At 39.4% G+C, this 16,156-nt stretch overlaps 1 protein-coding gene across 3 annotated transcripts in view; it reads right to left on the reverse strand.

The window, feature by feature from the left end:
* Positions 1-16,156, reverse strand: part of slc6a5 (solute carrier family 6 member 5) — a 106,790-nt gene that overhangs the window by 46,350 nt on the left and 44,284 nt on the right. For all 3 annotated transcript variants that reach the window (XM_003214676.4, XM_062967799.1, XM_062967798.1), the window contains one exon: positions 1,158-1,282. In XM_003214676.4, coding sequence (XP_003214724.2) covers positions 1,158-1,282 — 125 coding nt within the window. The remainder of the gene's footprint in view (positions 1-1,157; positions 1,283-16,156) is intronic.

A 16,156-nucleotide genomic window follows, 5' to 3' on the forward strand; every position in this document is an offset into this window, starting at 1 on the left:
ACTTGGAGCAGCATTAAAAATTCAAGTACTAATCATATGGATTCCAGCCATACTGTTCCTTTTTCTTGATTCAGAACATAACCTAGGAAGACTCAGGCTAGCTATAATTTATTTTAGGTTTTCCTTTACTACTAGTACTACTAGACATCATTGCTATCCTGTCCATTGTTTCTGAGATTCTATAACAATCCAGGAAAATCAAAGTTCAGATGGGTCTTTGATCATCTTACTTTAGGAGAGTCCTTGGTGTCCATCTCCTGACCTTTTTGACCTGAGGACATAATGTGCTATCAATAGCTGGAGATGGCATGCCTATAACTCTCTTTGTTGAGATTATGCTCCAGCCAGCACTTCCTGTAGTGATGACAGCCCTGTCCTAACTCTCCTTTTGAGAATATATTCTGTTTTTCCTGATGTGACTCAGCTTTCTCTGTCATTACTTTGAACAGTCAGCAAGCTGTGAACTCTACTACAGTCATCTCTCCAGGCCTCAAACAAAGCCAGGATGACAGCACCACTCAATATTTATATATTCCTGTCAAAATACACAGTGCTCTACAAAGTAATGTGAGCCAAAAGATGAGCACTTTGTTCACGGTGGTTATAATTTACATTTTTACAGTTGTTGGTATACAGCAGAAAGAAAGACTGGTGACAAAGAAACAATGCACAACTGAATAAAAATTATTCAGATTATCTGGGAATTTATTGTAGCTATCCAAATGCATGACAAAACTATGGCTACCAATGGTCCTTCAAAATAAGATAATACAAGCAGAATGGCTTGCCTAAACAGTTTAATTCCAGCTACTCTAAGCAGCCCCATGTGTTTATTGATGTAATTCATCTCAGGATCCACAATCACGATGTGTTGAATATTACCAAGTTGGGAAAAACATAAGTTAATAGGATGACCTTCAGCCTGTTGTTGTACACTCATAAAAAAGGAGATGATCTGAAAGTATATAATTAATGTTTTAAAAGATAGTGATCAGAGTTTATCTATCAGTACCTGGAAGTGGTACCATTTTGGACCTTACATTTCAAAAGGCTCCCACTTGTGTTATCTACAAGTTGACTTGCACAGAGATCAAACAAACATTATTCCGTGTTGAAAAACTGATTAACTAGAGTCATACAAAAGCAAACAACCATACCTTGGTCTGCAACATCTTCAATGTCTACTTTGAGCTCATTTGCCATGAATCCAATAACTGAAAAAATGACAAAGCCTGCAAATATACTCGTGGCACTGTTGGTGCAAGTTACTATCAAGGTGTCCCTGAGGAAATAGGAGGGAAAAACAAATTTTAGCTGCATTAACAAGCAAATTAGATATGACTATTTATAGCCGTTATATCAGTGGTATTAATGGTGAAGTGTCAGTATACTAGTAAAAAAACCCTATTGTATACCTATTTTTAATTTTAAAAAATAACCCATACCCCTCCCTTCTATACAAGATAGTTAAATTATATTCTAATCTACTCTGCTACTATCATAGAACCTATCAATAGCAAGTAACCCATGTACAACTTCCCATTACAGAGGAGTCAACTGTAAAAAATGTATTGTAGAGATAGCAGTAGCAAAATGAAGGATGTTTGTAGCATAATAATTTGAGACTTTACCCTGAAGAGAATGATAACTGTGATTCTAGGGCACTCCATAATGCTATTAACATGCATATGGTAAACTTTGGTGAACTTAATAAAAAAAACTGAAGTCACTTACTCCCTCCACATCCATGCCTTTAGGATGAGAGGCTTCACACTAACTGATGATGTCTACATCATTCCACATGGTTTATAAATAAGCACAGAACAAAGGGGTTTAATGTCTAGAGTGTAATTTTTGAATGTGAAGATCCCTGGTTCAAAAGGCTATTTGGCTATGAAAATCACTACATAATTAAATCTCTCTCAAACTATTCAGGGAGTTGCTTCAGGGACATGCTTCTCTTCTTAAGTGCTGGAGGGAGATACAAGCATAAGAAACAAACAATAGCTAGAAGGAATGTCACATGTGTATGCAATTTGGATTGACAATATTTTAAAAATGAGGAAAGATGTATCAGGGAACAATATTACATTAGAACAAGAGCTATCTTGAAGTAACCCCCTAAGCTCCTGAAGCAATATACTTGAAGAAGTCACTCAGAGGATGAGCAAAAAAAAACCCCTGTCTATATGTGTTACATCTTTGGGCCTTCTGAACAAGATAGGTAATTCCATGACAATGTTGTGTTTATTCATGAAAGCACTCAGCTTTCCATGGGTTTAAGTGTGGCATTCGATATTACTTCTTTACTGCAGGTAAAATCAGCTTCACCGGGCTTAGAAACCTCTTACTTCCTTGCTGACCATGACTTTTCATTTCCTTTCTGCTTTCTCTTCCAAGCCAAAACTTCCTTGTTGGTCTCCATTTCCTCTTTAAATGTGCATTCAGTCTTTCATCCTCCTTACTGTCTTCCCCACCTTAGCAGGCATCAGCAACATTAGTTTCCCTAAGGGTTGCCATCTTCTAGTTGCCGAAGTGTATGTTATTTGTTCTTTATGGAAATCAGGTAGTGAATCATAAGACAATCAATTGCCATTGAAACCTTTTTTGAAAAACCACCTTTTATCTTCATAGAGCTCTTGTGCCTTAACAACTGCAGGAGATGCATGTATTCAATCATTTATTCATCAAGAAACTAGGTTACACAGAAGTACAACCTATGCTATGGAAACAGTGAGATAAACCAATGAAATTCAAATAATCTCATTTCCTCTGCATCACACCCCAGCTACACTGCCATATAAAATCCAGATTATTTGGTTTGAACCGGATTATATGGCAATGTAGACTAAAATAATCCAGTTCAAAGCAGATAAGTCTGGATTTTATATGACTGTGTAGATGGGGCCTCAGTCTCAAGGTTGTTTTTCCTAAAGATCCTGCTTCTTGTCATCTAGTGGTTTAACGATTTAGCGCCACATAGTAATTTAATACAGTATGGCAAACTATCAATAATACATTAAAAGTAATTAATTTCTAAAACAAAAATAGTCCCATGATGCAAAACCTCAAGGATTCCCTAGTCTGCATAACAAGTTTCAGAGATTTAGGTTTCAGAGGCTTTGATATTATCCTTGCGTCTTTTAATATTACAAGACACCTAGGAAAGACATATATTTCATTTAACCCAAAAAGTAAGCTGAACTGATATTCTAATGTTTTCTATGGAAATGGCTAGAATTCATTTAATGCAACAATTAATTCCCTGAAAAGGGTACAGGTTATTCAGCAGCATGTGAATTAACTTATGTTAGGAGGATTAACTGTGGAGATCTTGGAAGACTAAACCACCCAACCACCCAACCACCTCTGCAAATACCCTAAAACAAGTTTTTTGGGTTTTTTTTTGGGGGGGGGGGGTTATTGTGTGTTCTTACCATGTTCTGGGTGAATTTTTGAATAATGGGAAGTGAGAAGAAGTCACTTTCTTCTCCAAAAAAACCCTTCTCCTGAGCATAAATTGGCTGGAGTTATAATATAATAATAATAACATTTTATTTATATACCGCTCTATCTCCCTGAAGGGACTCAGGGTGGTTTCCAATCATAAAAAACAGCGTACACTACATAGCCAGCATAATAAAACACATTATTAAAATGAGGTAAAACTATACAATTAAAATAAACAATAAATAACAGTTACAACAAACCTTGATCAAGGGGACGGGGAGTTTCCAAAACAATGGCAGAAACACCCCCACACCACTAGAGGGCATTTTAGGGAAGAAGAAAATGAGACAATTTTGACCCTGGGGGCTACAAGAATGGCTCCTGGAGGGCTGCACTTTACCCAGCCCTATTATATGTGTTCGAAATCTTAGTAAATTCATAAAGGTGCTATAGACATCTGAACTATCTTCCTAGAGAATGAGGTTACTAAAAAGCTCTTGTAGTCCCAATTCTAGCAATAGTGACAACAATGCTCCTGCTCCCCCCCCCCCACACACACACACACCACTTAGCAATAGTTAGCTTTTGACCCAAAACAAAAAAGTAACTTTGCATGGATAATCATCATGATCATTGTTGAGACTGGGGCTAGAGCTACACTGTCATATAATCCAGATTATCAAAGCAGATAATCCACATTATCTGCTTTGAACTAGATTATATGAGTCTACACTGTCATATAATCCAGTTCAAAGCAGATAATCTGGATTTTATATGACAGCGTAGATCCAGCCTGGGAGGATGGAGAGGCCTTTCAATTGATGTTTGCGACTGTCAAAAATGAAAAGTGCTAAAGATATCCAAGCGCTCATCCACACTTCAGAAGAGCATTTGTTTCACTTTTACTGTCCTGGTTCAATCCTATGGAATTCTGGTGGTGGTTGTTTGGTGAGGCACTGGTGGTGTCTGCAAATCCTCGGATTCCACAGGATGAACCTATGATAATTATAGCAGAGTAATGATTTATACAGTTTGAATATCCCTTATCTGAAATGCTTGGGACCAGAAATATTCTGTATTTTAGATTTTGGTGGGTGAGGATTTAAAAATTCTTACATTGAAAATATAGTGGAGATGGGACTCATTGATAAATACAAAATTCATGTATGTTTCATCTACACCTTATACACATCACCTGAGGATAATTTTACACCCAACGTTTTTGATAATGTTATGCATGAGGCACAGTTGGTGTACATTGAATTATCAGAAAGTGAAGGTGTCACTATCTTAAACATCAATATGGATTATTTTGGAGTATTTTGGAATGCTCAACATGTAGCTTGGTAGTGTGAACACTCTGCACCTACCCAAGCTCCTATGTGGACTAGACCATTTGAAACAGCAATGCTGCAGTCAATACAATCAAGGTATCTCTTACAACCCCTTTCAGAAGTTCTCTTTTGCAGAATAATTGTTGAAATATATGTATTGACTTTTCTGCCCCTAAAGAGGAGTCAAACATGCAAAGTTCCAACATTGTAGAAAGTATTGATGAGCATAAGCAGCAACAGCAGCTGTATGTGTATGTGTGTGGTTGTGTATCTGTACACATACATGCATTAATAAAGCTGTTAATCAAAATGTAAATGAAGGTATTTCCTCCCACAAAATATCAAAAGCTTCTGTTCCAGTGACATTTATGTATTAAATGATGAAAAGTAGACTGGAAACCTGCCAAGAATGGCACCCTGCAGTTTCATAGGAATCTCTAAGGGAGAAACCTTAAGCAAAATAATGCAATCTATTATCATTTTTCCTTCCTGCTGAGCCTTGATAATGTTAACTACAGATGCAGATTGCTGTGTTCTAATCTTTTTCTCAAGAAAACTTTTTTTGGCTCTATATCAATTTCAAATGAAAAGACGCTCAGTTAGAAAGTTTATTACTCACACTGAATATTAAAATGAGATATGTGCAGCACCATAAACTGTTAGAATTTCAAGATGATTCAAGCTAAAATGCACTAAAGGGTGGCATGTTTAAAATGAAATTAAAGTTGTGTTTGCTGTGCTGGGAAAAATTATGAGGTAAAAGTAGTTCATTTCGTTATTTTTCTTTGCATTGTAATTGAACATGTTTATATGCAAACATGAGAATGGGAGAAGTCCCAGCAGATTGGAGGAGGGCGAATGTGGTCCCTATCTTCAAGAAGGGAAAAAAGAACGACCCAAACAATTACCGTCCGGTCAGCCTCACATCAATACCAGGCAAAATTCTGGAAAAGATCATTAAGGAAGTGGTCTGCGAACACTTAGAAACAAATGCGGTCATTGCTAATAGTCAACACGGATTTACCAAAAACAAGTCATGCCAGACTAATCTGATCTCTTTTTTCGATAGAGTTACGAGTTGGGTCGATACAGGGAATGCTGTGGATGTAGCGTACCTGGATTTCAGTAAGGCCTTCGACAAAGTCCCCCACGACCTTCTGGCAAACAAACTAGTAAAATGTGGGATAGACAAAACTACGGTTAGGTGGATCTGTAATTGGCTAAGCGAACGAACCCAAAGGGTGCTCACCAATGCGTCGTCTTCATCTTGGAAAGAAGTGACAAGTGGAGTGCCGCAGGGCTCCGTCCTGGGCCCGGTTCTGTTCAACATCTTTATTAACGACTTAGACGAAGGGTTAGAAGGCACGATCATCAAGTTTGCAGACGACACAAAACTGGGAGGGATAGCCAACACTCCAGAAGACAGGAGCAGAATTCAAAACGATCTTGACAGACTAGAGAGATGGGCCAAAACTAACAAAATGAAGTTCAACAGGGACAAATGCAAGATACTTCACTTCGGCAGAAAAAATGGAAATCAAAGATACAGAATGGGGGACGCCTGGCTTGACAGCAGTGTGTGCGAAAAAGACCTTGGAGTCCTCGTGGACAACAAGTTAAACATGAGCCAACAATGTGATGCGGCTGCTAAAAAAGCCAATGGGATTCTGGCCTGCATCAATAGGGGAATAGCGTCTAGATCCAGGGAAGTTATGCTCCCCCTCTATTCTGCCTTGGTCAGACCACACCTGGAATACTGTGTCCAATTTTGGGCACCACAGTTGAAGGGAGATGTTGACAAGCTGGAAAGCGTCCAGAGGAGGGCGACTAAAATGATTCAGGGTCTGGAGAACAAGCCCCATGAGGAGCGGCTTAAAGAGCTGGGCATGTTTAGCCTGCAGAAGAGAAGGCTGAGAGGAGACATGATAGCCATGTACAAATATGTGAAGGGAAGTCATAGGGAAGAGGGAGCAAGCTTGTTTTCTGCTGCCCTGCAGACTAGGACACGGAACAATGGATTCAAACTACAGGAAAGGAGATTCCACCTGAACATCAGGAAGAACTTCCTCACTGTGAGGGCTGTTCGACAGTGGAACTCTCTCCCCGGGGCTGTGGTGGAGGCTCCTTCCTTGGAGGCTTTTAAGCAGAGGCTGGATGGCCATCTGTCGGGGGTGCTTTGAATGCGATTTCCTGCTTCTTAGCAGGGGGTTGGACTAGATGGCCCATGTGGTCTCTTCCAACTCTACTATTCTATGATTCTATGATTCTATGATGGAAGCAGGGGGAAACACTATATTTCACTACTATCTCAGTTTCCTAAAATCCATGAACTAATGAACTTGAGCAGCATCAATCCATGGCTGTGATCCTATGACTGAGGGTAAAGAATTTAGCATGAGAGACACAACTACAATGTTTCTGCCTTCACAGCCAAGACTGCTTCAATAGTGCACACACACACACACACACACCCAGGCTGGGTGAGGGGACTGATCATTGTGGAGACAGAAGACAATAGCAACTTCCAGAAGGTTTAACTCCACTTTATGTTGACTCAACTCCATTTTATGCTGGAGATGATAGATAGATAGATAGATAGATAGATAGATAGATAGATAGATAGATAGATAGAAGATAGATATCAGCATAAAGTGGAGTTAATCTTTTGCATGCCACTAAGAGGATGCTGGCAATATGTGAAGAAATTATCATAATTTTCTTCTCATGTATCATTGTGTGCTTTCTAGTAATTTATAGCTGATTGCAGTCCTAAGTGGACCAATCACAGGATTTATTCAGAAGAGATTTTCCTTTTCCTTCCTCTGAGGCTAAATGAGTGTGATTTCAGCAAGAAGTCAAATATTAGTCACCAGAGTCATAGGACCTTAGACTGGGATTCACCATGCATCATGGTGAATCTGGTGGGGCCCAGTGTGGGGCATGGGAAACACAGCACCCTGTATTTCCCGGCTTCCCTTTCACCCCATCCCACGGGAGGAAGTGTCCACTACCCAGCTCCCCCTTCCCCCGTTGTTGCCTATGCAATACGGGAAGCCTCCTGTGTTGCCAGTGCAGTGGCTTGCAATGCTCCCTCTTCACTTGTACCATGAAGCCCCTGCTGGAAATAGATCTACACCACGGGATGAGAGCCAGTGGCCTCCGTGCCACAAGTGAAGTAGGAGCATCATGCGACTAGCAATTTTGCACATCTGATGAGGTCGATAGCTTAGTGGCTACCATCCTCTAAATGTGATAACAATAGTATGAGGCTTGATCTAAGTTCTTTTGGTGGTGATATTTTTTAAAAACCTGCAATAAGATTTACAAAGGCCCCATCTAATCCCAAATGCTTGAAATATATCATCTTATTCTAAAGGATGTTCTGTTTCAAACTACAGGAAAGGAGATTCCACCTGAACATCAGGAAGAACTTCCTCACTGTGAGGGCTGTTCAACAGTGGAACTCTCTCCCCCGGACTGTGGTGGAGGCTCCTTCCTTGGAGGCTTTTAAGCAGAGGCTGGATGGCCATCTGTCGGGGGTGCTTTGAATGCGATTTCCTGCTTCTTGGCAGGGGGTTGGACTGGATGGCCCATGAGGTCTCTTCCAACTCTACTATTCTATGATTCTATGATTCTATGATTCTATGAATGTACTGCTATGGGGTTTTCTGCCTATGGATTATAAATTAGCTTAAAGATCTGTGTTTTGCTTTGGATAATTTTATACCAGTGATTGAGATTCTTTATTCCTGTTCTTGCTTCAAGAGACAGGTGAAAAAAAACTGGCCTCACATACAATATAACTAAGAAATAAGCTAGCTATTATGGCTATATAGCCTTTCTTGTGTTGTGACAAGTCATATAAAGTACTTCCTTTGCACATGTTCCCTTCAATGTATAGTTATGAGAACAGTATTGTGTACATAGTTGTGCTGTTCCTTGGATTGAGGTCTTGGCTTAAGGTTACACAGTACATCCAGATTTCTAGACTATCAACAGTGAATGCTCTAATTTTACATCATTCTGTGTTTTGGTGCTTACAAAGAATTATTTTCTGAAATTAGAACATTCAATACTCTTCGACAAGGAAGATATGGGTTTAAAGCTTGAAGTTAATAGAGATACCTCAGGCAAGCACGTATCTTTCAGCATTGTGTACTTTGCAAACTTATTACAAAGATCAGTTAAAATGGGATGAAGGGACAAATTGAAACTTAATCTACACAAGAGAGAGGTCCTCCTGTTCAGTCAAAAAACTGACCAGGGATTCAGCCAATGCTGGACAGAATTTAACTTCTTCTGAAAGCTTGGTGTATTTCTGGAGTCACCCCACAAGTTGAATTCTAAGGTTTTAGTGGTTTCAAAAGAATGCATTTGCATAATTGAAACTATAGTACCTGTTTTGTCAATTCCTGAAAATGTGAGATCTGGAGACAGTTGCCTTGATAACATCCCATTTGTGCAACAGTAACACATTCTACATGGGACTGCTTTTGGAAACTGTTTAAAACCTTGGGTGGCTCTAAAATGCTGCAGTCAGAATGCTGGCCATGGCTGGTTACTGGGAACACATTACCCCTTTGTTGTGATGGCTTCCACAAGCTACCAATTTGTTTCTGGAGAAAATACAAAGTGTTTGTCATGACTGGTAAAGCCATTCACAGCTTAGGTCAAGAATTTCTGAAAGATCAAATCTCCCCGTAAAAGATTGTGTAGGTTTTAAGATTCTTGGGAGAGGGATTCCTCCCAATTACACAACTCTGTTTAGCGAAGACACATGACGCAGTCTTTTCAGCACTGTTCCCAGGCTGTATAATTGTCATACCCAGGAGCAAGGATGACCCTCTTTCTATTATCCTTCTGCTGAAGGGGAAATGCCTTTAAATATAAACAGGCATTTGGGGACTAACTAGATACATAGAAGAGTCTTTTTATAGGATTTTTATAGGATTTGTTCTATAATTATGTTTCAAAACTATGTTTTACTGTTTCAATTAATGACATTTTAATTTGATTGCATATTTAATTGTGTGTTTTTTAAACTTTTGTCTCATTTTAGCCATACCTTGTTTTAATCTTGTTGTAAGAGAAAAGTAGTATAAAATCAATGAAATCAACCCAAGCATACTACTTCTGCTTTTCGCCAAGAAGGCTTAAGACAAGTAATCACTGTTCTGCAATCAAACAGCCACTATGGGTCCCACACAGGAGTAAAATGGAATATAAATTTAAAAATATAAATGATAGTATAAACTTATCAACCTGAAATGTACTATTTGCCTAGTTCTCTGTCTGGCATTAAAGGGGATGTCCAAAAAGAGTGGAAACAGGAGCTAAAATGTACTTTTTGAAACTGCAGTTCTAAACTGATCAACCAGGAAATAAAACATTGTTCTCAACTGGTCTGAGTTAATGCACTTGGGACTGCAGTGCCAGTGTGGGAAAACTGCTTATGCTCAAAAATGGCAAAGTTAAAGATCTTCAATCTGCAGAGAGAAAAACTCTTTGCGATGGCTTCATCAGTATGCAAGAAGCAACCAAGAAATATTGATCATGGCCACACACCAAAAAGGTTAACAATCATTAGAAAACAAATCTAACGAGACTTCAACAACTCCCAAGTACAGCATTAATTATCTGCACCCAAGGGAACCTTGTATGGATTGTTTCATTGTGGGTTTTTAGGAAGATAATAGGCAGAACACCTTTAAGTATATTGGTGAGGCAGTAAAGTGATAGATAGTCTGTCTCTTCCAAAGCCCTGTCCACTCACACCAATCAAGGTATGCACAGCCGAGCAGGCTTGCCTCTCTTTTCCTGCTACTTACAAACCATATTTATTTTACCTCCCATTGGTTTTAATTTGAAAAAAGTCAATGGCTTCTCTAGATTGGGTGTAAGTGAGGAATCTGATCTTCAGCTTACAAAGGAAACTTAGCATGCCTTGGCTCCAGCAGATACCAGTCTGTCTCTGTTTCACCTCTGTCCTAGATGCCAGTCAGAAGTATCACCAGAAGCAGAGTTTTCCATTGGTGTATAAAAACTCACCAGGCAGATCATGCCTCCATACTGGGAGATCTCCCATTCATTTGCAGATAGGGTTTCCAGTTTATGATCATCCCAGGCCCTGAGGCTTCCAAGGCAAAACCTGAGACGTAGGGACATTCCCTGGAATGTGTCCATAGAAGGGTGACTGAAATGATCAAGGATCTGGAGAACAAGCCCTATGAGGAACGGCTTAAAGAGCTGGGCATGTTTAGCCTGCAGAAGAGAAGGCTGGGATGAGACATGATAGCCATGAGGGGAAGTCATAGGGAGGAGGGAGCAGGCTTGTTTTCTGTTGCCCAGGAGACTAGAACGTGGAACAACTGCTTCAAACTACAGGAAAGGAGATTCCACCTGAACATTAGGAAGAACTTCCTCACTGTGAGATCTGTTCAGCAGTGGAACTCCCTCCCCCAGACAGTGGTGGAGGCCCCTTTTTTGGAGGCTTTTAAACAGAGGCTGGATGACCATCTGTTAGGGATGTTTTGAATGCATTTTCCCTGCTTATTGGCAGGGGGTTGAACTGGATGGCCCACGAGGTCTCTTACAACTCTATGACTCTATGATTCTAATGTAAATCAACTGCTATGTGTTAACTACAATTGCTCATAGCATGTTTACAAACACACACACACACATGTACCATAATATTCCAGTTTTTAAATTAAGACAAAAATCTTAGCTTAGGAGCTGTCCCCAAACTGCAGTGAAATGAGGGGATTGTTCCTTCCCACTTACATGTGGGAGAGAAAATAATTGTATAGTCGTCTCCAGAAGGCACCACCTCAAATATTAGATTCAGCTTAGAAAGTCATTCAGGCTTACTATTTAAAATAAAACTTCTTGGTGGCAAGAGCAGTTCAAATGTGGAATCAACTGTCTTGGAAGATGGGAACTTTCCTCTGCTGAAGCTTTTTAAAATAGAGATTGGATTACCACAGCTCAGATTATGCTTTAATTATGGAATAATGTACAGGCAGAGGGTTGGACTACATGACTGTTGAAATCCCTTCCAACTCTATGATTCTATGTGCAGAGTTGACAAGTAGATAACACAATAAAATCTGTTGAATTAATTGCAAAGAAAACATAACTGACAATTTCATGATAGAAAATACCAGCTGAGATGGATCCGAAAAAAAGGGAATCAAATGTTATCAAATGCCATTTGCAAAACCTGGGTTATTATTAAATCAATTCATAAAGACAAGAAAAATTGCAATGTTTCCATGTGGTATCTTTCTAATATAATAAAAAGCACCCACAAAAATAAATACCTAAATAAATGCTTTGGGGAGGGATAGAAAGAGGCCCTGAGAGTTATGAAATGCAGTAATAAGCTTTTTCGGAGAAATTCCCACTCTTATCTTTAAAATCTTCTACAAAAGATGACAGAACTGGGGCATGTGTTACGAAGAACTGCAAAAATATCAGATTGTGCTGGTTAGCCCTGAGGCTAAAAAAAGCACACAAAGGGGGCCTGGTATCGCAGTTCGAACATGCATGCACTGTGTATTAATTTTACATCCACTTTGACATTAAATGCACAACAGCATCAAAGGTCTATAACTGAATTGAGGACGCTCCGTGGGCAAGTCTGCAGGATGCAGATGCCTTCAGCAGTGGCCTGGACAGAAATACTCCATGAAAGGTTACTTTTAAAATGTGGCATCTCACAAGACTATCCTTTGTTGATATTCACACACACACACACTTTTTAATGTCCTTTCTGGACTGCTTATGAGCTTCCCTGAATAGTAACCACAGTAATATCTGATTATGTCAAAGTGGGCAACATCTCAAATGTAATTAACTGTTTCAGTCCAAACTTTCGTATCATCCAAAACACCCACAGTCCCAATGCTGGGTGGGGCTAATGGTATCTACTAGGCATGAGCGATCCATGAAAAAAATGGTTCTAAACTCGCTTCTAAAGTAGGGGGCGCTGGCGCTTCGTTTCAGAAACTACTTCTGAAATTTGGCCCCAAAAAGTTTTGAAGCTTAAGAATATTCGGAATATTCAAATTAATTTGTTGGTGGCGTACGCGCATGCGCAGTGGCCAAAAACAGCACTGGGGGGAATTTTACAAAACTCTCCCACCCTCATTTTTGAGCTATCTTCTTCAGACTTGGTACAGTGGTAGAACACATTTAACACTGCTAGCTCACCAAAACTCAGAATGTTTCCCTTATCCTCTGATTTTTGGTGAAATTTCATAGTTTTTATAATAAACAATTTTTTAATAATTGGGGAAATCTGTTCCTGGTTTGAAAGTCTTATTTCCTGTTTCATTGGGTTGTCTTTACTTTGAAAGTCATTATTCTAATACAGAAACTTTGTTTTTGTGGCTGAAACTTTGTTAAATTGGTGGACAGTGTCCCAGGAAAACATAATGTGCTCCATGTCCCTTGCGCAAAGACAAAGTTCAGGCAGTGTCATAAATTTTGCCATGTTTTTATGACAGAACCAATTAGGAAATGACATTTGTCACCCAGGAACAGAAATCATAGTACACCATCAAATCATTCCTGACAGATGGCCATCAGCCTCTGAATAAGGAAATCAGTTCCTGGTTTGAAAGTGCTATTTTCTGTTTCATTTGCTTTTCTGGGGCTGAGAGTGTGTGACTTGCCCAAGTGGGTGGCTGAGTGGGGAATCAAGCCACAATCGGAGTCCAACACTCAAAACTCTCCCTCCCTCCCTCTCCCTCTCTCTCTCTAAACTTCTCATACCTTCCAAGAATTCACATACCGTATGAAAGTTTGGTCAAGATGGTCAGAGGAGGGCAACTAAAATGATCAAGGGTCTGGAGAACAAGCCCAATGAGGAGCGGCTTAAAGAACTGGGCATGTTTAGCCTGCAAAAGAGAAGGCTGAGAGGAGACATGATAGCCATGTATAAATATGTGAGGGGTAGTCATAGGGTGGACGGAACAAGCTTGTTTTCTGCTGCCCTGGAGACTAGGACGCAATGGAACAATGGCTTCAAACTTCAGGAAAGGAGATTTCACCTGATCATCAGGAAGAACTTCTTCACTGTGAGAGCTGTTCGGCAGTGGAACTCTCTGCCCCAGAGTGTGGTGGAGGCTCCGTCTTTGGCGGCTTTTAAGCAGAGGCTGGATGGCCGTCTGTCGGGGATGCTTTGAATGCAATTTCCTGCTTCTTGGCAGAATGGGGTTGGACTGGATGGCCCATGAGGTCTCTTCCAACTCTACTATTCTATGATTCTATTATTCTAAGTGAGGACAAAAAGGAGTGGGGAATGTTAAGAGGAGAGGGGGCCTAGGACATCTGGGAATTGTAGTTTTAAAGCAGGCATAGTACTATTGGAGAAACGTCTGCTTCAGCCCAATGCTTTTATAAATGGGGAAAATTCAGAGGCTTTGTTCTGCTTCATTTTTAAAGCTATTGGGATGAAATTTGCCACAATCGGAGCAAATATTAATTACTCTTTACCTATCAAGTTTCATAATGTTTGACCCATCCACTGATTTCTTGGGAATTTTAAAACATTTTTAAAAAAGTCTACGATAACAATGCCCTGCCTCTCCCTCCCTCTTCCTTCCACCCTGATTGGCTGAGAGGCATGCCAACATGGCTTCACCTCTCAGTGGGGCTACAGCTACACCGAAGACATCCGAGACAGACAAAAAAAAATGCCTTTTGATTCAAATTCTTAATATTAGGAAGGCAGTGAGCTGATGTGTCAAAACTCACTTCAAAAGTGCTTTAGATCTGAATTTGATACAAATTTAACGGGGATACAAAAAATTCACCCAACCCTAGTATCTACAAGCAAAATGACAAAAAAAGTCAAACCTTTCCTGATCCTGAATTAGAAGAATTGCCCCCTTTTTATGAAAGGAGTCCTGTCTAGGGATAAAGTAAAGCAGATATGATTATTGTTTGCACATCTAACCCAGTCATGTATAAAATACAACATGAAATCCAATGTTTACAACAAAGTAGGTGACAGAAGCTGAACTTTCTTCTCCTGGCCTAGCGCACACTATTTTTTTTCAGTCTAATTTTGATACTGTTCTTGACAGAAAGCAACATAATCTTTGAAAAGTCAAACCATGGTGAGTCCACTCAATTTCTTTCACCAGGATGCCCATGACATACTTGAGGTGCAGAGGCAAAGGCAATCCTCTTCACCCATACCCAACCAAGCTATCCTGGCACATGAAACAGAAAATCTCACTAACACCTCTTCCTATAGTGGTCAAGATTTGCTTCTAATTGCAGGGCTGGCCTTGCCTTCCATTTCCTGCTTTGTAAATTGAATGGGATGGTAGCTCACTCGTAACATGTGTAAGAGTGGTGATGGGGGATTCCCATTCATTCCTATGACTATAAAGCTTGGGCTTTATAGTCCCAAGATTCCATCCTATCTTCTGTGCAAATTGAATTATTTTATTAGGCACATTACATTATCATCTCAAAATACCAACCTTTTGTTTCCTTTTTGAGATTTATTGCCATTTCTACTCTTTTTTATGCTGATGGACAACATGTGCAGCAAAACTTGTAATTATATATGAGAAATAGGACTTACTGCACAAAATCCTTCACCCTAAAAATAGTCACAAGATAATTTATGGCACTGAAATAAACCCATTTAGATATCTAAATGCAATTTACAGAATCAGAAAATTGCAAGGTATATTTGCCAATATCTGCTTCATCATTAAACTGTTTTGTACTGTTTCTACTGCTGTTTCTTCAGCTAAAGATCACTCAGCAGATTGGCAAATTAATTGAAAACATGTTAAAAAAGCACAAATAATCAAGAGTGATCTAATCATTTAGCAAATTATTTAACTAAGCAAATTGATTTTCTTGAAGTTATTGAAAGATTTAAATTGACAAAAACTGGAAAATATACTTTGTGATAATATTTGATTGTACATTTTACATAAACACATATAGTTTTCATAAGGAATATAAATATTATTTTTGTGTTATCATTTTATCCCGAATCCTGTAGAACACATGTGTCAAAAGCCCATGGACCAAATCTAGCCCACCTTGTCATTTTATGTAGCTCTCCAGATGCTGGACTACAACTCTTGTATTCCTCACTATTAGACATCATGATCAGAGATTATGGGAGTTGTGATACAATAACATCTGTTCTGTTAAATCAGAATAGTGGGGTTTAAATTCAGGTGCAAGTCTTGTGGATATGATGTCTGTCTTGAAAATGTCCTTTAACCTTTCCTCAACTTCAGAGCCACAAGTGCTGTTGACTTTCAGTTCCCATTATCTCCAGTGTGCATGGCAGATAATCAAAGGTGATGGGAGTTGTCATTCAATAACATATG

The sequence above is a fragment of the Anolis carolinensis genome, chromosome 1, assembly GCF_035594765.1.
Source record: "Anolis carolinensis isolate JA03-04 chromosome 1, rAnoCar3.1.pri, whole genome shotgun sequence".
NCBI lineage: Eukaryota > Metazoa > Chordata > Lepidosauria > Squamata > Dactyloidae > Anolis > Anolis carolinensis.